General features: G+C 32.4%; 3 protein-coding genes and 2 pseudogenes across 3 annotated transcripts; 4 read left to right on the plus strand and 1 right to left on the minus strand.

Annotated features, from left to right (window-relative positions):
* Positions 1 to 92: 92 nt before the first annotated feature.
* On the plus strand, positions 93 to 1,622 carry LOC108812297 (uncharacterized). The gene is given in 2 exon segments (XM_018584524.2): positions 93 to 729; positions 732 to 1,622. Coding segments are annotated over 2 exon segments (1,299 nt in total). The 5' UTR covers positions 93 to 104; the 3' UTR covers positions 1,406 to 1,622.
* Positions 1,623 to 2,261: 639 nt separating this feature from the next.
* On the plus strand, positions 2,262 to 4,727 carry LOC108811915 (ultraviolet-B receptor UVR8). The gene is made up of 5 exons (XM_018584029.2): positions 2,262 to 2,398; positions 2,510 to 2,889; positions 2,975 to 3,667; positions 3,813 to 3,920; positions 4,304 to 4,727. The coding sequence occupies exons 2-5, from the start codon at positions 2,545 to 2,547 to the stop codon at positions 4,631 to 4,633; spliced, it is 1,476 nt and encodes a 491-aa protein (XP_018439531.1). The 5' UTR covers positions 2,262 to 2,398; positions 2,510 to 2,544; the 3' UTR covers positions 4,634 to 4,727.
* Positions 4,728 to 7,032: 2,305 nt separating this feature from the next.
* Positions 7,033 to 8,734, plus strand: LOC108811664 (stem-specific protein TSJT1). The gene is made up of 4 exons (XM_056988013.1): positions 7,033 to 7,141; positions 7,539 to 7,702; positions 7,942 to 8,309; positions 8,401 to 8,734. Exons 1-4 carry the CDS (start codon positions 7,100 to 7,102, stop codon positions 8,589 to 8,591), a joined length of 765 nt encoding a protein of 254 aa, XP_056843993.1. The 5' UTR covers positions 7,033 to 7,099; the 3' UTR covers positions 8,592 to 8,734.
* A 13-nt stretch (positions 8,735 to 8,747) lies between these two features.
* On the minus strand, positions 8,748 to 10,315 carry LOC108811665 (ribosome biogenesis protein BRX1 homolog 1-like; annotated as a pseudogene).
* A 5,957-nt stretch (positions 10,316 to 16,272) lies between these two features.
* On the plus strand, positions 16,273 to 17,485 carry LOC108807647 (uncharacterized; annotated as a pseudogene).
* Positions 17,486 to 22,819: the final 5,334 nt, after the last annotated feature.

Genomic DNA, 22,819 nt, shown 5'->3' on the forward strand with positions numbered 1-22,819 from the left:
GTATTTTCAGCAGATGCATTTTGCGTTTATGAGGATGTGTTTTTCTTTTAAAAGTAAAAAGGTCTCATATACTATAAAACCATGAGGTGGTTCTTTACTCGGGAATGTACAGCAAGATCAAATTATTTTCTAGAAAACAAATGGGAAAGGGACACCAAGGCAAATGCTTTGGATTCGTACTCTTACTATGCTTCTTCAGTTCAACAACTTTCGCACGAAGGATTCTTAAGGATCTTGACCATGTAGTGAAGCCTGGAAAGTTTAGTTTGAGCAAGCAAGATCATGGCTTGTTCAATGTAGAACCTGACCACAAAGTCAAGCCTAGCCATAAAATAATGCCTGATTACAGAGAGAAGCTTAATGATGGTGACAAAGAGAAGATTGATGATATAGAGAAGCCTGATCATAAAGTAAAGCCTGGTTACAAAGAGAAGCTTAATGACGGTGACAAAGAGAAGATTGATGGCATAGAGAAGCCTGATCATAAAGTAAAGCCTGGTTACAAAGAGAAGCTTAATGATGGTGACAAAGAGAAGATTGATGATATAGAGAACCCTGATCATAAAGTAAAGCCTGGTTACAAAGAGAAGCTTAATGATGGTGACAAAGAGAAGATTGATGGCATAGAGAAGCCTGATCATAAAGTAAAGCCTGGTTACAAAGAGAAGCTTAATGATGGTGACAAAGAGAAGATTGATGACATAAAGAAGCCTGATCACGCAGTTAAGCCTATGGATATGGCTATGGCATTGGTTATGGCAGTGGAGGCAGTGGCTTCGGAGAAGGGATAGGCTCTAGTGGAGGCAGTGGCTTTGGAGAAGGGATAGGCTCTAGTGGAGGAAGCGGCTTTGGAGAAGGGATAGGCTCTAGTGGAGGTAGTGGCTTTGGAGAAGGGATTGGCTCTAGTGGTGGTAGTGGCTTTGGAGAAGGGATTGGCTCTGGTGGTGGTTCAGGTGTTGGCATTGGAGAAGGAAGAGGATCAGGGTATGGCCAACCTAACTGCGGTCCTGTCACAGGAGCTCCAGGTAGCGGATACGGTGAAGGCATTGGACGAGGTAGTGGTTCAGGTGAAGGGATTGGTATCGGTATAGGAGGAAGTGGCTCTACTGGTGGTGTAGTTGTCCCTCCCATAAATGTACCAGGCACAACAATCCCTCCCATAACAGTACCAGGCACCCATATTCCCGGTTTTGTGATTCCAGGAGTGACGGTTCCTGGTTATGGTACTGGTGGATGCCAAACCGGTGGGTGCACCCCAAGCGTGCCATACTACCATCCACCTATATACCAGCCACCAGAGTGTCCACATTGTCCTCCTTTCGTTGCAGGACAAGACAAACACATGTCAGATAAAGGAACCATGACTGAAGCTCTTGCACCCATGTCAAACGAGATGCACAACTAGACTTTGTGTCCATGGAAAATACAAAGTCTAATAAGATCACTGAGGATGAGATTAAAGTATATTTTGGTTTGGTAAAAGCTTCACGTTAAGTTGAATAATCCAACTTTTCCCAAATAAAGTTCTGAATAAGTGAAATGTGGAGAAGAAATAGTATTATCATGTAAAGAAGCTGTATTTTGCATTTTCATGGATGTATCTTTGATAATGAGTTTTTAATAGGCCCCAAGCTTGTATTATAGTGTGTGGTGGATTTAATAGATGGATGAACTGAGCATAAGATTATTAAAAATAGTTAAAATTAAATATAATACAATTAAAGAATACTTAGGTAATATTATACAAAGAAATATATATTTTGTTTACAATGTTAAAATTTTTGAATAATAATTAGAAATATTAAAATTTTAAATTTTAATGTCAAATAGTTTGATAATCAAATATAGTTTTAGAAGAGCTATGAGATTTAAGTTAGTTTGATAAATTTTGTTAGTTTTTTACACATTAAATTTTAGAAAATTACAAAAGCATTATTTACTATGATTAATATTTTCAATAAATTTAAATTAATAATAATTTAATAAACATAATCTTTTGGAGTTTATAGTTTCATCATTAACTAATTTAAGACAAAAAAAAACAAAAATAGTGGCAAAATTTGTGAAACCAAACATCTATTATTCAGTTGAACAAGTTACTAATTATAAACACAGAAATGGAAGAAGAAAAATTAAAATAATGTTTAATAGACAAAAAAGTGTCACGACAACGACCAAGCCTCTTAAAATATTCTGCGAACTCGCTCTATGACAGAGAGGAAGAAGGAATCGCCACAAAAGAAGAAAGCTTAAGAAGCAAGATTTTTTTTTTTTTATATTCCTCTTCACACGTCTTCTCACCATTTTGTTATAAAAAGGAAGCTCTTATTAGACTTTTGGTTAACATTTAGTGGCAAGTTTCGGCACCGAGATAAAGTCAAGAGCTTTTGCTTTCCAGGTTAGCTGTCACCCATTCACATTATTACTTCTTCTCCTTCTTCTGCTCCTCTCCATTTCCTTTGTATATTCGATCTAAAGTTTCTTCCTTTTATTTTTTTGGTTTGCTTAGTGTTTCTCTGTTTTGGAAACTCTGTTTCTTATAAAATGTTGGCTGAGAGGAAGTGGTTGGTCTCGTTAGAGGATCTCCCTTCACATTTGATCTTGGAGGTGTTAACCTCCGGCCGGCTTAACGCGGCTGATCTACTCAGCCTAGAACTGACCTCTAAGGTGTTTGGAGGAAGCTCTGGATCGTTGTACCCTCTGAAATTCCAATCGCTAGCTGATTACGCCGCGTCTCAGCTCTGCTCTGTGCACCCCGTCTACGCGGGAATGGGTTTGACTACGCAGAAAGAGCTCTTTGCTAACTGCGAGGGGAACTGGAAGCGGCTCTTGAGGTTCTTGCAGTCCGTTGAGCAGTCTTCAGACACGGTTCAAACCTCTTCAGGCAATGTAATGGTTTTTCAATCTTCGAAACATTTGAGTTTATTTACAAGACTCTCAAATGCATTTTTTCTTTTCATTCTTTTTATTGCAGATGCAAGTTACAACGGGAAGGTATCACACGTTGCTGATCAACAACTCAGAGGTTTACTCTTGCGGTTCGAGTTTGTCTGGTGTTCTCGCTCATGGTCCAGAAACTACTCAGTGCGTAGCGTTTACGCCTATAGAGTTCCCTTTCTCTGCTAAAGTTGCTCACGTCTCAGCCACACAGAACCATTCTGCTTTTATATTGCAATCTGGAGAGGTTCTGACATGTGGGGATAACTCATCGCATTGCTGTGGTCACTTAGATGTTAGCCGTCCAATATTTAGGCCTAAGCTTGTTGAGGCTTTGAAGGGAACTCCTTGTAAGCAGGTGGCTGCTGGGCTGCACTTCACTGTGTTTCTATCGAGGGAAGGGCGTGTGTTTACATGTGGATCGAACACGCACGGACAGCTCGGTCATGGAGATACATTGGACAGTCCAGTACCCAAAGAAGTTGAGTTTTTTGATCAAAGCGTTGGCCCTGTGGTGCAGATTGCGACGGGACCGAGCTATGTTCTAGCTGTGACGCAGGATGGCTCGGTTTACTCGTTTGGCTCTGGTTCTAGCTTCTGTCTTGGTCATGGAGAGCAGCAGGACGAGCACCAGCCGCGTGTGATCCAGGGTTTTAAGAGAAAAGGTGTTCATGTACTCCGTGTCTCTGCAGGGGATGAACACGCCGTGGCACTTGATTCGAATGGTCGTGTAAGTTCCTTTTGTTAGAAGAAATCTTGTTTTTGAGGAAACCAGAAGAGTCTTTTGTTTTGATTGCTTTTGTTAGAAGAAATCTTGTTTTTGAGGAAACCAGAAGAGTCTTTTGTTTTGATTGCTCTTTTTAAAACGTGTTTAGGTATACACATGGGGTAAAGGTTACTGTGGTGCTCTAGGCCATGGAGATGAAAACGACAAGATCACTCCTCAGGTTTTGGTTAGTCTCAACAACTGCCTTGCTGTCCAGGTCAGACATTCTTCCTACTATGTTTCCTTCTAAATGTTTGAAAAAGATTGTTTTAAGAGGGCCCAATCCGGTTTAGGAGAGCCGAATCCGGTTTTAGATTCTGCTATTTCGGTTACTTTAGTGCGGTTTTGATTTAATTTGGATCGGTTTAACCGGTTTAGAAATGTCCTTACCATGAGTCTTGTTTTCCAGGTCACACACTCTTCCTACTATGTTCTATGTTTGAAAAAGATTGTTTTAAGAGGGCCCAATCCGGTTTAGCAGGGCCCAATACGGGTTTAGATTATGTTATTTTGGGTTACTTTAGTACGGTTTTGATTTAATTTGGATCGGTTTAAACCGGTTTACAAATGTCCTTACCATGAGTCTGCTTTGGCTTGTAGGTGTGTGCAAGAAAGAGGAAGACGTTTGTATTAGTGGAAGGTGGAGTGTTATATGGGTTTGGGTGGATGGGGTTTGGAAGCCTAGGGTTCCCGGACAGAGGAGTTTCAGACAAAGTTCTCAGGCCGAGAGTGTTGGAGAGTCTGAAACAACACCGTGTCTCTCAAGTTAGCACCGGTTTGTACCATACCATTGTGGTTACTGAAGGTGGTCGCATTTTCGGGTTTGGGGATAACGAAAGAGCTCAGCTTGGTCATGACTCACTACGTACCTGCTTAGAACCTACTGAGATCTTTCTTCATTATGGCCGTTCTCGTAACAGACTTTGTTAATTAAATAATCAAACATGTTTGTATGAACCGGATTTGAGATTGGATTAACTGGTTAGTGTATTTTATATGATTCTGTATCTGTTTGAAATTTTTCTTTAATTTGAGTCATGTGGGACTGTATCAAAGATATTTCCGGTTCGGTGGATGGCAGATACTTACGGTGTGAATTTTTGAGGCATTGAGATCACTGATCAGGGAGACCCCGGAAAATTGGAAAACTGGAAATTGGAAAATTTGACGGTCGTGGCTTTTGAATTAATTTTGGAAGTGTGTAGCCCCTTCTCTCAGTCCCACCTTAGTTTGAATATTTTTTTTGTATTAGTTATTACTTATGAGATGGGAAATTAGTCAAATTACTCAACTATTTATAATTGATACATTTAATATTTAGAACTCGAGACAATTTTTTTGTTTGATTAATATAATAACTTTTAATATAAAGATATTTAATATTTAGAACTCGAGACAAATTACCGAAAACTATCAACTTTTTAAATTGCATAGAGAACCCCCACCCTAAATTAACTTAGAATTCCAGCTAAATGTATAATTTTTCCTATCTGATTTAACACAATTAAGGATTCAATCCACTTAAGAAGAGTGCGTACTACCGAGAGTAGAGGGAGGAGTCATCGCGAATTTGAAAACTAACCAAACGGGATTGACTCACTCTTATTTACTTTTTCTTTATGATTTTCTTTTTAATCTAATTTCTATTAATTTTGTATTTATTTTATTTTCTCTATTTATTCGATATATATATTTAAATAGTTTGTTAACTTTCCAAATATATATATATCAAGTTGAAATCAAACTAACAGTAGATTTTTTTTAAAAAAATTGTCTTGTTTGGTGAAGTTCTCGCTACTTTGATGTTCAAAGGAGAGAAAAACAGAATATCTCATTTTCTAACTAAACATAAAAGGCCTCGAGTTTGAGAAGGGTTTCTACTGTAAATTGTAAATTATAAACTATGTTGTTGTGGTGATACAAACATGCAAAATCGTGTTCAGGCCCAGTGGTACTCATTATATGCTTCCCACCAAAAGAGTTAGCCATGGTTGATCATATAACATTAGGTGTAGCAAAGGTGTAGGAGTCGCTTCTATATCAAGGGTGATTTAGAAATGTAGTCTTCCCTGCATAAACAATAATTATCTTGGAGTTTCTATGATTTGCCTTAGGACATAAATTTTGACCGATGGCCCATAAGTAAGTGATTGGAAAGTACATCCTTTGTACATATACCATTTTGGGAAAGCAGTTTGGTTTACTTTTTTCTTTGGATAATTTCTCAGGAGACACTGGAGTGGTTGTTTGTATGACGTCTGTCAAAACATAAGAGACATGTTATGCAAGGAAAAGATCCCAAAAAAAGGAAAATGCTACAAAACATTTTTCAAGATGCAATAGAAGCCAATTTATGTGAAGATTTGCTGTCAGAAAAATAAATTAATTTATATGTTGACATTTATAGCAATTACCAGTAGTAACTAGACAATTCACTGTTAAGTAGCGTAACATAGTCCAAAGGTTAACATGAATGAAGCAAGGTATCCACTATATAAGCTCTCTTAGAGAGAGAGAGCAATAATCAGTCTTTTGACTTGAACGATTTTCCAAGCAAACAACATATCAAACATCCAACTAACAAAGCAAACCATCTTCAAGATGTAGTGTCAGATCTATACTACACTACAACCACATACCGCATCTACGGAATTTCCGATCTGAGAAGCATAGAGCACAATAAGTTTCCTCTATGTAGAGAAGAAAACAGAACAAGGAACAGTCACGGCAAAAAAGTATGTTGGTTATGTGTATTCTTTTATATGTTTGTGTCTGTATCAAAGATTTTCCGGTTTGGTGTATCGACGATACTTCCAGTTTGAATTGGTTAGAGCGCAAATCTCAAAGAGAAATAATAGTCTTAGCATAGTGCCGGTTTGTATCAAATATCAACTAGTGACGTTTTCGATAGAAACATACTGTTTTGCAGTTTGCTTAAAAAGGAATATGAGATGAACAGGGATGGTTAAAAAAACTTGAAAATAATGCTCTGCCAATAACAATATATTTTAATATCATAAGATTCATAACCTCAAGATTTGACACAAATATCAAAAGATGCAATTGACAGAGATCATATATAATCATATATACTATTGGTACTTCTCTAACGTGGTAAGAGATCATATCATTACAAAGATAGATCACATCTAAATAAGTTGTTGGATTTACAAGTTAATTATTTACTAGATTTTGGAAAAGACAGATGATTATAGAATAAATTAAGACGGATAAGAACACGTCGGACAGGTCAGAGAATCAGAAATGATCTTATCCAAAACTAAAATCCAAGTCAGCATCACGTGGAATTACCCCATATAAATACTTTCTTACATCAAACACATTCTCCTCATTACAACAACAAACCAACAACAAAAGATTCAAACTTTGATCAAAATGTTGGCAATATTTCAGAAAGCGTTTGTTCACCCACCAGCAGTGCCGTCTTAAATTTTTTTCTTGCCTTAGGCAAAATATTAAATAAAGACCCTTTTATAAAAAAAAATCAACTTTTATTTATTGTACTTCTGTAAATTAAAACAAAAAAATTGTGGTATTCAAATTTTTTTTTGGAAAATAAGTTTCTGTGTGTAAATTAGGTTTTGTTAATGGAAAATGAGAAAAGTGAAAGGTAATTTTTTTTGTTTTTATTGTATTTCAGTTAGGTTTAGTTAATCATGGACCTTTTAATTATAATTTTACCAACTAATTGATAATTTAACAAATAAAATAGACCTTTTTAATAAGTAAAATTAATATTAAAAAAATTTAGACCCATGGACCCATGGCAATTGCCCATGTTGCCATGGGTTAGAGCCGGGCCTGCCCACCAGAGGAGCTCAACAGCCCGGCGTCTCACTTCTCCGGCAAAACCCCAAAACTTCCCGGAGAAACTCTCTCCGACTTCCTCTCCCTCCACAAGGACACAGCTTTCTCCATGAACTTCGGCGCCTCCGCCGTCTTAGCTTACTCCCGCCCCAACAATTCTCTTCGCCAGAGGTATATATATACTCACTCTGTTTCAAGAAGAAAAAAAATATCATTTTACATTTCTAAAACAGATTAAAAAATTATTAAAATGCATTTATGTTTTTAAGGAATACATTTTCCTAACCAAAGTTTTTTAGAATGAATAAATTGCTGAAAAGAATAATGTATGTTGTTATTCAAAATATATAACAGAAATTATTAATGTAACAAAAAAAAATGTAAACACATTCTTACAATCTGTGTTTCAGGTTGTTCTGTGGGATAGACGGAGTCTACTGTATGTTTCTTGGGAGGTTAAGCAATCTCTGCACGTTGAACCGCCAGTACGGACTCACGGGGAAGAACACGAGCGAGGCCATGTTTGTGATCGAAGCATACCGAACACTCCGTGACCGTGGTCCTTACCCAGCAGATCAAGTCCTCAGAGGTTTAGAAGGAAGCTACGCCTTTGTCGTCTACGATACTCAAACCTCCTCTGTTTTCTCAGCTTTGAGCTCTGATGGAGGAGAGAGTCTTTACTGGGGAATCTCCGGGGACGACGGATCTGTTGTGATGTCTGATGATGTGAAGATCATAAAGCAAGGATGTGCGAAGTCATTTGCTCCTTTCCCTACTGGTAAGTGCAAAAGACACAAGAAACAACATTTGAGAGAGAGTGAGAGAGGTGAGATGTGAAGTGTTTGATGTTTGTGTAATTTTTGTTGTAGGGTGTATGTTTCACAGTGAGACGGGGCTTAAGAGCTTTGAGCATCCGAAGAACAAGATGAAGGCGATGCAGAGGATTGACAGTGAAGGTGTGATATGTGGAGCTAACTTCAAAGTGGATGCTTGTAGTAAGGTCAATGCCATCCCTAGGAGAGGAAGTGAAGCTAACTGGGCTCTCGCTAATTCACGTTAAATGTCTTCTTCTTTGTTGATTCAGTTGTTGAGTTGGTTCTTTTGTCTTTGTTGCATTTTATTTTTACCTACTTCCTTTGTGTAAATAGCATCTTTAGTGTTACATCAATGAAGAAGCAAAAGCACTTTATATTGCAAATAAAACAGTACACAATTTTGATGCATAAGAGGGAGAGATGAAAAACTAGAGACAAAAATGTGAACTTGATCGAACTTTTATCATTCATTCATCCTTCCACATGTCTGCAAACTCGTCAGGCTCCAATGGGTTGGAGAGTTCATGCATCTTTCTTCTCGTTTTTGCTTTTATTTTCTTTGCAAACTTCCCAGCTTTATTCCTTTTCTCCAATGCTCGGATCTGACAGTACAAAAGAAATGAGTATTGACTTTCATGTGATTAAAATGTGGCGAGAGAAGCCTATAGTACCTGGTTTGGAGATACGTAGAATGGGTTCTCGTAAAGAGTTGGACCTCCAAAGCTTCCTCCAAAGATCTTAATCGGATTTAAACAGAACCTTGGACCAACCTGTCAACAAAATTATATTTCAATCAAAAACAATTAATCAAAATCATGAGTGTTCTTGTTAGTTATAGGTTACATAGTCATACCTCTACAAGAGTCATTTTATCAAGACCACCTCTTGCAACCTTGTCTGCCTCGTTATGAGGTACCGATATCTACAATGTGACAATAAAAAAAACAGACCTTCACTAGCTAACTCAAGGTAAAAATCAAAAAAAGGAAATGATCTCTGAGATGCTAATAACGAATGGTTAACCAACCTGGTAATTACGGAACCATATATGGTCATCAACAATTGAGAAAGCAAACACATGGTCATGGTACGGTTTAGACTTTCTATGTTCCTTGGGGATTCCAAAAACCTGCAAGAGATGGGAAACAAAATGAATTTAGAAACAGAAAGTCCAACGGTATAAGGGAATGACCTGACCTGTGTTAACATCTCTTTCAAAAGCTTCCAGTGTACATCTTTATCAAAATTGGAAGAGAAGGTCAAGAGAGGGCGTGACCCTTTCAGATGGTTTCCAGTGAGTTTCAGCTCCTCCATTGTGTGAACTTCACCCATACACACAGAATCAACGAAACACAAAGTCAGATATAAAGCTAAAACCAATCTCGTCTTGTAACAAATGTACGAGGAGGGGATGGAGAAGTTACCAGCATTAACCAAGAACTTAACAGAGGGACCACTAGGAGACTTAACCATCCACATGTAAAAGATCTTTATGCTTCCTACACTGAACCCAACAACAAAAAGATATTGACTTTACAGTTTACTAAGCCCATAGAAGTGATAAAGATTGAAACTTTACCTCAAAGAACAAGCACGAATAAGAGCCCTTAAGCTCAACAAGCTCATTAAGAGTGGCGCCTTTACTGCTCTTAGCTTCAACCTTACTATCCTTCTTACAGTGAGGGAGAAGCGACACAATGTTCAACATCAGGTGCCGATATCTGAAACTGATCCGTCGGGAGCAAGTAACGAGAACCTTCTCTTTGTTCCTGAACCCTGACGCAGACGCTGCTTTAGGTTCCTCAGCATCTTCGTTCTTGTCTTTCCAACCCGACAGAGTCCTTTTAGGTCTCTCCGGAGCAGAGTCGTCCTTCTTCGCCGGCGCCGCCGCTTCTGTCTCGCTGTGCTTTCTTTTCTTCCCCATTTTGTTTTTTTTGTTTTGTTTTTTGTTTTTTGTTTTTTGCGTAAAACAGCAGCTAAATTCTGTTTAGGGTTTTAGGACAGAAGTCAAACCTACGGGACAAGCTGCTTGAGCTTGTTTTGGCGAGTCAAAACGACAGCGTTTCGATGTTATACGATGGGCCTAAAGCTAAACAAGATATGGGCAAGTAAAAGGCTAACAAAGAGTACATTTAGTAGTAGATACCCCTTCCCTACCCTATTTTGATTCTTTTAAAGTTCTTTTTTTTTTTTTTTTTTGAATTATACAGAGGTATCCTGGCCCCACCGAAGTGGTCCAGACTAGTCACGTGTTGCCACATGTCGGTCCTCTGTCCCTGGCGATGCCGAAATGTTAATTCCCCAGTGGCCGGGATTCGAACCCAGGTGGCGGAACTCACAGCTGTGAACCCTTTACCAACTGAGCTAGGAGCTCCGGTTAACGAATGGGATAATGAATACAACAATAAACCTGAATATCCGATTTGTACAGTAAATGACTAAATGTTGTTAATTTACTAAACCAACACAACAACCTGCTGTAAAACTGTTTAGGGTTAACTTTTTATAGTGACTAGCCCCACCGCTTGCGCGGCCCCAAATCCAGGAAATCCCTCCCCTCCGGCTTGGACCTACGGATTAATGTATATTCCGCTTGCCCCTACTCGTATGGGGAAACCCCTCCGGCTTGGACCTACGGTTGGTATACACCGCTTGCCCCTACTCGTATGAAGAAGGATTTATTTGGAGAGGCATAGTACCACCCTGCTGTCTCCGAGAATCGAACTGGCGACCTCGGACAGGCATGTGTGAGAAGATTCGCTGGTAACCACTAGGCCACCAACGCTTCTCGATTCTTTTAAAGTTCAAATATATGGGCATGCAGCTTCCTGATTATTTTGATCTTTTTTCCCTTCAAGGTAGCTAAAGGTTGATAGAGTGGACAAAATATCAGTAAATTTTGATTCGATTCGGTTTTCGTTCGATTCGAATCGAAAAATTCTAATATCCTTAATTGTATGAAGCAAAAATTCGAATCGAAAAATTCTTAATATTTTTCAATAAATTTCTTTGTTTGGACAGATTTATGAAGTTTCAAAAAAATAAATGCTAAAATGCAATATCCGACAAATACCAATATCTTAGAACATATATCCGATCTGATCAGTTATATGCATACATATATTTGAAGATTTATATATATATAAGTTATATAATATAAGTTTTTTAGTATTTTTATTTACTAAATTTATAAAAGTAAATAAAATTTTATTTTTGCAATAAAAAATTATTATTTTATATTAATTTGTATTTTTTATTTTATTTTTATTTTTAATTTAATTTTTCTTTGATTTATTTTTATGGATCAAATCAGATATCCAATCAAAAATCTAAAATTTTATGGATATATGGGATGCCGAATATCTGAATGGTGACGGATCGAATCGGATATTTAACTATTCGGAAAAACGAATGGGATAATGAATACAACAATAAACCTGAATATCCGATTTGTACAGTAAATGACTAAATGTTGTTAATTTACTAAACCAACACAACAACCTGCTGTTCACTGCATTAGCTGGGAGTGTTCAGAAATAACTTGGACAATAACCCAACAAAGATAGATGGTCAATAGTACTTCCTGATTGCAATTATATAGTCATGCACGCATAATGATGGTCTTGATTTACTTATCAGTTAATCTCTCTATTTTATACTCATGAGTATCAGTTTATTTTTTATTTTATTTCAAAATAAGTGTCATTTTATATTTTCATATAAATTTATACATTAAGTTTATTTTTATTATCTTTTTGAACAACCAATATACTTTTTTATTTAAATCATTCTCATTTAATTAATCATTCATTAAATATAAATATATTAATTTATTATATAATTTTCTTAACTTCCTTGAAAATTGTCAACATGACATTTATAATAAAACAGAAGAAGTATTAATTTAAACATTAATCCTTCAGTTTTCACACAAATTAAAAAAAAATTGTCTATCATTAACACAATAACAAAATTTTGGTTTTTTTTTCTAAAGTTTTGGTTTCTTTTATGATTTGTTTTGCTTCTCTTTCTCTTGTTCTCAAGTAAAAAGTATGCATTAGTTTGTAAAAAGGTTTTTTTGATGAATAAAATTTAACATTCATTCAAAAAAAAAAAAAAAAAAAACAAAAATTCTCTCTCAAATTAATACATCAAAAAGCGAAGTCAAAATTAAAATATCATTTAAAAATTTGTATTGAAAAATAATATTTATTTTTTGTTAATAAAAATCATTATCTTAAAATGAATTGTGAAACGAATGAAGTATTACGTATAATCGAGATCTTTTAAACATATTGAATTTTTTTTTTGATATTTCTTTGAATTGATTTATAAAAGTATTTGCTTTCAAACTCTCATGCGGATAAGTTCTAAATAGAGATTATGAAAGTTTAAAACAAAGATGTACTCTTCCATTTCAAAATAAGTATTATTCTACAATTGCATATGACTTTATACATTAAATCTATTTTACTTTTTGAACCACCAATATATTTTTATTTTATTTTTTTGTCATCACCAATATATTTTTATTTAAATCATTCTCATTTAATTAATCATGCATTAAATAAGGATATATTAGTCTATTCTATAATTTTCTTAATTTCTGTGAAAATTGTCAACGTGACACTTATAATGAAGCGGAAGAAGTATCAATTTTAAATATTAATCCTTCAGTTTTCACACAATTTTTTTTTAAATGTCTATTATTAACACAACAACAAAAATTCTCTCTCCAATTAATACATCAAAAAGCGAAGTCAAAATTAAAATATCGGTTACAAATTCGTATAGAAAAGTATTTTTTTGAATAAAAATTATTATCTTAAATGACTTGTGAAACGAATGAAGTATTACACATAATCGATTTCTTCTAAAATATTGAACTTTTTTTATTTTGATATTTCTTTGAATTGATTTATAAAAATGTTTTCTTTAAACTCGCATGCGGCAAAGTTCTAAATAGAGATCATGAAAGTTTGAAACAAAGATGTACCACTCCAACCAAGCTAGGTTATTGGGTGGAAATAATATTTGACTGAATCTATATCAGAATTCCTCGTAAAATTTTTCGTTAGTTTTTTGAGATAGTTACAATGCTGTCACTATTATATTTGTGCATAACATAATTAATCAACATTAACCAAAAAATAATAAGCAATTCATCTATTGGATGTTTTGTTTTTCCCATGAGTAATACCATTCTGTATATATATATATATATATATTTCAATAACCATTAATATCATTTACATTTGTAGTATCAATAATTATGTTTATAAAATAAATAAATAAATACCAACTTTTAATAACTATTTTTTAAATTTATGGATAAAAATATTCGTATCATCTGGTTAATAGATAGTATTTTAGTATATTTAGTAATTTAGAAATTAAACACAATTATTATGAGTGAATATGACAGTTTAATAATCATTTGAATATATAGGCGATGTCTAATAGAGTATGAGTAATGTTTTTAAAGCCGATCTGAATATTGAACCAGATGATTTTCTGGATCACTGCGTTATTGGATCGACCGCAGGTGAACAACAAATTAATAAATAGATTAATTTAGTATATAAAATATATTAGCTATGAAAACAAATACATGGAAACTAGAGTTAAGTATTTACTATGTTTTAAACATAAAATATATATATTCAATCAGTGGTTCAACCCGTAACCGAGTTTTAGTGATTTTTGCGGGTTCTATTGGGTTTTTAAATATATATTTTTTACAAACCTCAAACCAGATTTATCTTGGTTCATCGGATTTATCGTTTTAACCGCGGATTTGGATTGTGTTTCAAAACACTGAATATGAGACTTTGATATTTGGGTCAATTCCTAATAAAAAATTTGGATACGAATATATTCTTGACTAATTATGATAGTTGACTACCAAAAAAAATATAATATATTGCAAACTTTGGAAATATAGTTTAAAAATAATTTCTAAAATGCATATGGCACAAGTGTATAGTTATACAACTTGACATAATATAGTTACAAAATTATATTAAATTAAATAATATTAATTAAAAATAATTGCAGATACAAATATAAAATTAAATTTCTTTAAAAAATAAAAAATATACCACCTCTCGGGGCGGGTCAAAATATAGTTTTGGTTTTAAATCCACATAATAATATGTAAGTTTATATACATACACAAGCAAGTATATAAATGTAAATGAATGTACTAAACGACATGAAGTTGTTGACAAAAAAAATGACATGAAATTAATCTGTCCAGAATTTCTTTAAAATGTAGGAGCATATATTACTTTAAGTGTTGTATATTTTTATGTAAGAATTTCATCTTCACAAATTTTATCTCTTTTTAATTAGATATTTTATTTTGCGTTAGATGCGGATTACTACCTGATAGGTATATTGACAAAATATTTAAATAGATATGTTCTTTTTGTGGGATATATATATATATATATATATATATATATATATATATATATATATATATATATATATATGTCTTATGTTTAGTCAAGTAAAAGATATATTTCAACGCAACGATATTACAGATTTACAATGGTAGAACACACTGCACACAATGTTGCTTTCATTAATTTAACAAACTACGATTGAATTGCCGCTGATTGATGAATCTTATGCGAAGCTTTTGTGTTCCTATTATTACTGAAGATGTATCAATGTACTAATCTTTCTGTTTCTAAATGTTATATACTCCCTCTGTTTTTTAAAGATACATATTCTAGACTTTTCACATATATTAAGAAATCACATTAAAAATGCATTGATTTTTGTGAATAACAATTTTTCATAATCTTTAACCAATAAAAATCCAATAAACACAATTAATTTTCTTGAAGTTAACAAATTTTCATTAAATAATACATTAAAAAGGTAAAAATGTATCTTTTTTAAAACATTTTTTTTCTAGAACAGTATATTTTAGATTTTTCACACATATTAATAAAATATATTAAAATTTATTTATATATGCATAATTTTCTGTGATTATTTCTTTCCATAATCTTAAGCCAGTGAAAATCTAATAAGTGCAATTAAGTTTTTTTAAGTTTGTATATAAACATATTAATTTATTTATATATGCATAATTTTTTGTGATTTTTTTTCCATAATCTTAAACCAATAATCTTAAGCCAATGAGAATCTAATAAGTTTAATTAAGTTTTTTGAAGTTTGTAGTAAGTTAATAAAACATACATCGAAAACGTATAAAATAATATTTTTTTCTAAAACATGTAACTTTATGATACGAAGGAAGTATCATTTATTAAAACAACCACGTTAAATGTATTTGGATTTTTACCTTTTTTTGATAATCGAAGACTTGGAAGCCATGTAGAGCATTTTTAATGGGATAAGTAGGAGAGGATATAGCGTAGATGTGATAATGGGAGAATATAGTTTAAGTGGATAAATTAATAAAATAATGTAAAAGGTGAAGTTTAGTAATAATTAGTAGTGGGATAAGTGAGAGGATATAGAACTTGTATCTTAATAATTATCACGCAGAAGATATAGAAATTATGTCACGTCACTCTAATAATCTCGCCAAAACGCTTCTGATCACTGTTTCAATTTTTTCCTTTTATTATAATATTCTAAGATGCGTTGAAATTCACCGATAAAGATGCTCTAAATACTCCAGTGACCACGCGCGCTCATATGAGTATTTCCGCAAACAATAATATTCTCGCTGCTGTAATCTAAGTATATCTTTTATTTGTTGGTCAAACAATAGTATATCCACATTCCATACTGGAAAAGAAAATGTGTGTTTCCCAGATTTAGTACCATAAATAAATCATAATACTAAATAGTTTTAAATTTCCACTTTATAAGGGTAATATATAATAGATTGTCTTTTCAATAGATCGTTAACATCTCATTATTATATTTCTCTTTAAAAATGGCCTTTCAACCTTCCCACCGAATGAAGGAAACGGCGTGTGCCAAGAACAAAGAACCGGAGCCTGGATGTTATAGTAACATTTTTGCTGTTTGGTTTCGTTCTTCAAGATGGCGGCAAGCTTCAAAGTGGTAAAGCCTGGTTTACTTACGTCAAACGATAAAAGGGCTTTGTTTATTATTAAAGTATTTGATTAATCTTATGTCTTATTTGTAGCAAACGCCATATCCGGAGTCTCCAATGTTCTGTCAAAATTCATCGGGGACGAAGAGAGTGTATGGCTAAGCATTCCCGGTCCGATATGGCTAAGCTCCTTAATAACGATCTCTTACCGGAAGCACTTCCTAAGGTATGTAATCCAGTACTAATATTTCACTTGATTATATTTAGGATCGGCTCTGACTTTTAGTCACCATTTAAATATTCTTATCTGATCCATATATTGATGATCACTCGTTGTCTTATCTGACAATTAATTTTTCCATGATAATTAAATCTGACAATTAAATTTTCCATGATAATTAAATTGAAACCATAGGCGAAGCAATTCTATGAGGATGAGAAAAGGTTATCAGCTTACAATCAGGTCGAGTACTTCTGCACATCCATATTGCAGAATTTTTCTCCTTTAGATCGTCACAGGTTAGTTGTTCTTGTTCCATATGACTTGTAACACACGGTACCATTTTAAAAGTTGAATGGTTCCATAACCCTAATCACTTATGTTTCTCTCTCTAGCGATATTCATCTATTACCAGAAGAAACTAAAGAAGCAATGGCCGGACTGATATTTGCCGCATCAAGAATCGGAGAGCTTAAGGAGCTTCAAATCATAAGGAGCTTGTTTGTTGAAAGATTTGGGCTTGAGTTTGACAAAGATTGTGTATATTTGCGTCCAGGACACTTGGTGAGTTCGGAGATAGTGAAGATTCTAGAGACGAAGACGCCGAGAGATGCATTTAGTCCAGAGAACCTATTTGAAATTTCCAAAACTACCAAACCAATACTACTTGGGTGGATTCAATAACTAAGGATTCAGCTTCACGTAATAATCTTGGCATTGCCAGTTCTGATATGGCGAAAAAAGAGAAACCAAAAACGAGTGTTAGCGGAAAGACAGTTGGGGAGAAGAATTCAAAGTTTCTGGATTCTGATATTGCGGAAAAAGAGAAACCAAAAACGGGTGTTTGGGGAATTTTTACGAAGAAGAACTAAAAGTTTCTGGATTCTGATATTGAAGGTTTTCAGGGAAGAGATCAGTCATTGTGTATGAGGAAGAAGTTTGATTTTGATTCTAGTATGGGTTTGATGTTTTATTAAGATTCTTTTTTTTGTTCAATTTAAGAAAACAAGAATTATCTCTTCATTTTACAATGTTATCTATAATTATAATTTTATACTAGAATTTGATCCGCACCCCCGCACTGGTATTTGATTTAACTTGTGTTCAATGTAAATTCATAAATCGCTATTTTATAAAAAAATCATATGTATATTTTTTTATGTTTTGTAATTTACGTATATAGTAGATTATATTATTTTATGATATAGATGTTTGATAATAATTTATTTTATTTGTACATAATATTATATTAAAATATTTATAACCTCATGCAATTTGATGTAATTGTTTTATTCATATATTAATTTGTTGTTTTTTGTTAATTTATTTTAAAATGAAACAACATACTAAAATTTTAATTTTTACGTTAGTTTTCTATGAATTATTATTAATTTTATGATATTTTTTTAAAAAAGAATTGAAATTTTGAAATTTTTTATATACTAAACTAAATAAGATAATACTATATTTAAAATTGTTTTATATAATATATACTATATATTCCAGTTTGTGTTTTTATTTTCACCACAAAGAAACAACAACTATTGTAATTAATTAATTTAAATTGATTTTAATGTAGTAGTAGAATTTGTAAATAAAAAGAAACACAAAAAGGAAATAATTAATTTATTGTAAATGCAATGGCTAAACATATAAATAAAAGAAATTAATTAATCAGCTATATCCCTGTTTCCAAATAGTTTTCATTTTTTCAGTTATTCATGTTTTCAAACAGTACTAGATCTTGACCCGCCCGACCGGGCAGATATTTATTTTATATTTTAATTTTTCTTTTAATATTAAATGATATATTTATAATATTTAAATATAAATTTAGATTGAAAATTAATTTTTGCACTTATAATAAAAATTAAAATTAAAATTTTAATAAAATATTCTGATATAAATTTTAAATTCCCTATTAAAATAATATTGAAGTGGGTTATAATTTTTTATAATTCAAAAATCTTAGCATCCCTCAAAAACAAAGAGAAAAAATTATAAATACATAAAATATATAATCATATTTGGAACTATAATTTATATTAAAATAAATTGAATTTAAATTTTAAATTTCTTAATTAAAATAATATAGAAATGGGTCATAATTGTTGCTATGTTTTTGTTTATTTCTAGAACTTGACCCGTGACCGTATAAATATTTTCTTTCACTTTAAATTTTTTCTTTGTACTAATGTTATACTATATATATTTGTAAATTAAAATGTATTACATAATTTTTAATATAACATTTTAAAAAATAACAATTTTATTTATTACTTTAAAATAATTATATTTTGTGATTTAATCGTCTATTATATTACAGTGTATCATATAAACAAATCTTATATTTATAACTAACTGGACTTATATATGGAAGCATTACGCTAATAATATATTAAAAAGTATTTTATATTTTATTTATATGTTATATAAATTGATTATGATGTGTGATTTTTATTAGTAATAAATAATAAAATTTAATATGTTAATACGAAATATATTAGGAAATATATTTTGGTTAAGATTTTATTAAATAAATCTATTATTTAAATTAAGAAAAAACATTAAATACTTAAATTTATTATTTAAATTAGGAAAATACAATCATACTTAAATATGGTTTCATTTAATACATCAGTGGCATATGATTGTAAATAAATTGTAAATTTAAGGGGTAATTCTTATGTGTACTTCTGTTTTAATAAGATAGATTAAAACGTATTTCAGTTTTAATAATATAGAAATTTTTATTCTCCAAATTCATTGGACAAGTGTTTGTATTATCATTTTATACGTCTCTTGTGGATATGCCAATAACGGTGTTTGGCTATCATCTATGCATTTGCATCTCATCTGCATTACGGTACTGTATATTCTGCATATATAGTGTCCTTTACATTGGACGTAGATTTTGAGGCGACTTAGTTCCGTCGAGAGTTGAGACTATTATTGGTCCCAACTCTCAAGTGTCAGCTAATAGAAAAAGGACTTCAAGAGAAGTTTTATTACTTGAGATAGTGGCAATCACTCTCATTTGATAAAACAAGTTGTCTAAACTTATTAAGGGTCCTAAAATACCAGCACTACTAAAACTTGAGTTAAAATTGCCATATTGGTAGCATCATCGAAATAATGATTTATCGTTGAAAAAATGTGAAACGGAGTGTGTTTTGTCACAACTCTTTCTCCTTTTGCGGTTAACTTATTGATGATAACACAAAAGAGTTGTCTATTTAGATCATATACGCCTAAACGGTATAGTATTGTTCTTGAATTTTTTCTATATCTAATCTCCATTAGTCTATGGTATACTTCTCTCTAAAGTCCTGAGGAACCAAGTTAGTAGGGTTCTCTTTGAAATCATATACTTGAATAAGTATATATAACACGATACACCATATAACATGTTATGTATATGATACATTTTCTTTGATGATATTTTATGATTGATTTGAGTACACACCCGTTAAAGGTAAAAACATAAAATATATACTGAACACTGTTATTTGAAAGTTGATGAAGTAAAAATGAAATCAACAAAGTCTGAGAGAATTGAAAAGTTGAAGAAAAAAAAAACAATTTCTCATTCTTTTACGAAAATAAATTAAAAGTGTATTTTGAAAATTTGAGTTATGTCAATCACCTGTTCTCTGGTTTTTGTATCTCTTCAATCTCTGTCGAACTTTTGTTTTACTCCATCTCATTATCTTGTCCTCTTTTGTTCCTTGTCATCTCCACTATGTCAATATTTTTGCTCTCCGACATTATTTATCTGTCCAATCCTAAAAGTAAACGTTTGTACTTAAGATCGCCGAGACAGGTGTTTCAACCCAATGGGTCTGAAAGGAAGTGTGTTCGCCTAAATAATTCTTCTGGCACTCGAAATTTATTGATACCTATGAAACTGAAACGAATATCAAACTCAAGTGTCAGCTACATGGTCTCAACAAACATAAACTACAACAATATAAGTTTTTTTTTTAAGATAATTTTCACAAGAAGATGATAGCAAAAACAAGGCGAATCTTGAATGCGTCTATGTAACCTTTAAACAAAGTCGGACAGCAGAAAGATAATCACAAAATGTGATGTTGAAAGTCAGCCCTTATGTACGAGATGAACTGAAGTGATCCTGATTGCCTCTTAAACCCTCGTAGAAAGTACTACACAAGAACAAAAAAAATAGTGGATTATGCTTGTGTCATATATTGGCATATGCTTCTGGATCTCATATATATGCTCCAGATGAGCCACTTCTATATGGTAAAAAGTAATATTAAAGAAAAGCAGTGAAACGTAAAGCAGCATCATAGATTGTGTTCAAATTTCAACTGAGTATTGTAACTTTTGTGGAGATTGTGCTAAATCTAGACTTAACAGCCAGACAAAAAGTATGAAATTCCTTATAATATATAAAACTAACCAAAATTTGGGAAAATCATTAACAGTATATTGGTGTTGTCATTGTTTACTTAACCAGCCATTACTTACGCTCACACCACATGTAAAAGGTTGTAACCTATACCATTTTGAAATCCCACGTCATCAGTTTTTTTTTAGTTAAAAAAATAGTCTTTTTGCATAGTCTCCAGTGTGTTATGTGTACATATTATGTTATATGCATGACACACATGTTATGCGATATGCATGATTTCATCGTGAAAACGAAAACAAAAAAAAAAGATTAAAAACAACTTTGACCAGCCCATTCTCTATCACTAGATTTTTTTTTTGTCAAACCTATCACTAGATATTTAGATGAATTTTTATTCGAAGAGAAAAACAATATCAAAGGAAATAATTAATTAACACTAGATGTGCCGTGTCACGAAAGCTATTCTGTGAAAGAAACCCATATTCCTTAGTTCTTCTATTCGCTTCAATTATATATAGCATCATGTACTTGTGAGTACAAGATTTTAATAAAATTAAAACATTGGATAATTTTTTATTTCAACTTTCACATACACGAATTTCATATTGTACTATTGTAGTGAATCTCTAGTGATAAGAAAATCATATAACAAAAGCCACTTAATTTTCTAAGAGAAAAAAAAAGCCATATGTTCACCTTTTCTTTTGAACCTAGTAAAATGTTAACTGGTTTCAGATACTTTATTCGGAGCTATGTCCTATATACTCTCGTTTGAAATATATTTGATTTTGCATTCAACCAAAATTTACAATCTAATTAATAATATTCCTTCTATTTTACAATTTTTAAAAGTTACATAAAAGTGTCATTTTAGATGCAATTTATACTAGTTTTAAAATTAACATTAACTAGAAAATCGTTGATCTTATAAATAGTTTTACTCATCTCAAATACAATTGAATATGTGTAACTGATAAAAATAAACTCATTTATTCTATATAAAAATACCAAATTGACACCTTTTAAAAAACATAAAACAGAGGGAGTACTAGAAAAAACAATAGAGAAAAATGGAGGGTCTAAATCATCAGCTCGTGTTTGGTGTTCCTCTTTCTCTCATCTGTAATGGCTTTCTGACGAGGAAAATATCCCGCCTAACTCAACCTATAGTCACCAAACACATTTCATTTCGTAGTAGTTTTATACGTATGAAAAATGCTCTACACTACATGTTACCATCTCGTGACTCACACCCATCATTCACTTACACGTGTCTTTTTTCTTGACTAAAAAGTTAATTTGGCACATAACCATTTTTATAAAAAAAATGAATAGTTCTTTTGTTCTTTTCGTATATTTTTTTTTTCTTTTGCTTCTTTTCGTTATATTGTCAACGAATTACATACAGCGCACGTAAGTTTGTCAAACAAGAAAAACATACAGCGTAAGTTGCAGGCAAATAAAGTCTTAAACAATCACCCTGTCTTGATTCTGAATGTGTGAATATTAATTCCCTGAATCTTGGAAAAGACAGTAAAAATCATTCGAGTGCCTACAATTATACGCATGCACTCTGAAAGTAATAAATTAAGTTATTAGTAATATTATAAACTCTTTTTTTTTTGAAAACAGTATTATAAACTTTCTTGCATAGGTTTCATGTTCAACGAACGCAAGGGATGGCATAAATCACGACGCTCTAATTGATACACGTTTCTTGATAAACTCAAAGGTGGGACCCATATCGAGGCTGCACGTTAACGAAGATTGGGCGGCGGCGTCGCATCTCTGTCCACGTATATATATATATATATATACATACGCACTC

Source organism: Raphanus sativus, chromosome 6 (genome assembly GCF_000801105.2).
Source record: "Raphanus sativus cultivar WK10039 chromosome 6, ASM80110v3, whole genome shotgun sequence".
NCBI classification, from domain to species: Eukaryota; Viridiplantae; Streptophyta; class Magnoliopsida; order Brassicales; family Brassicaceae; genus Raphanus; species Raphanus sativus.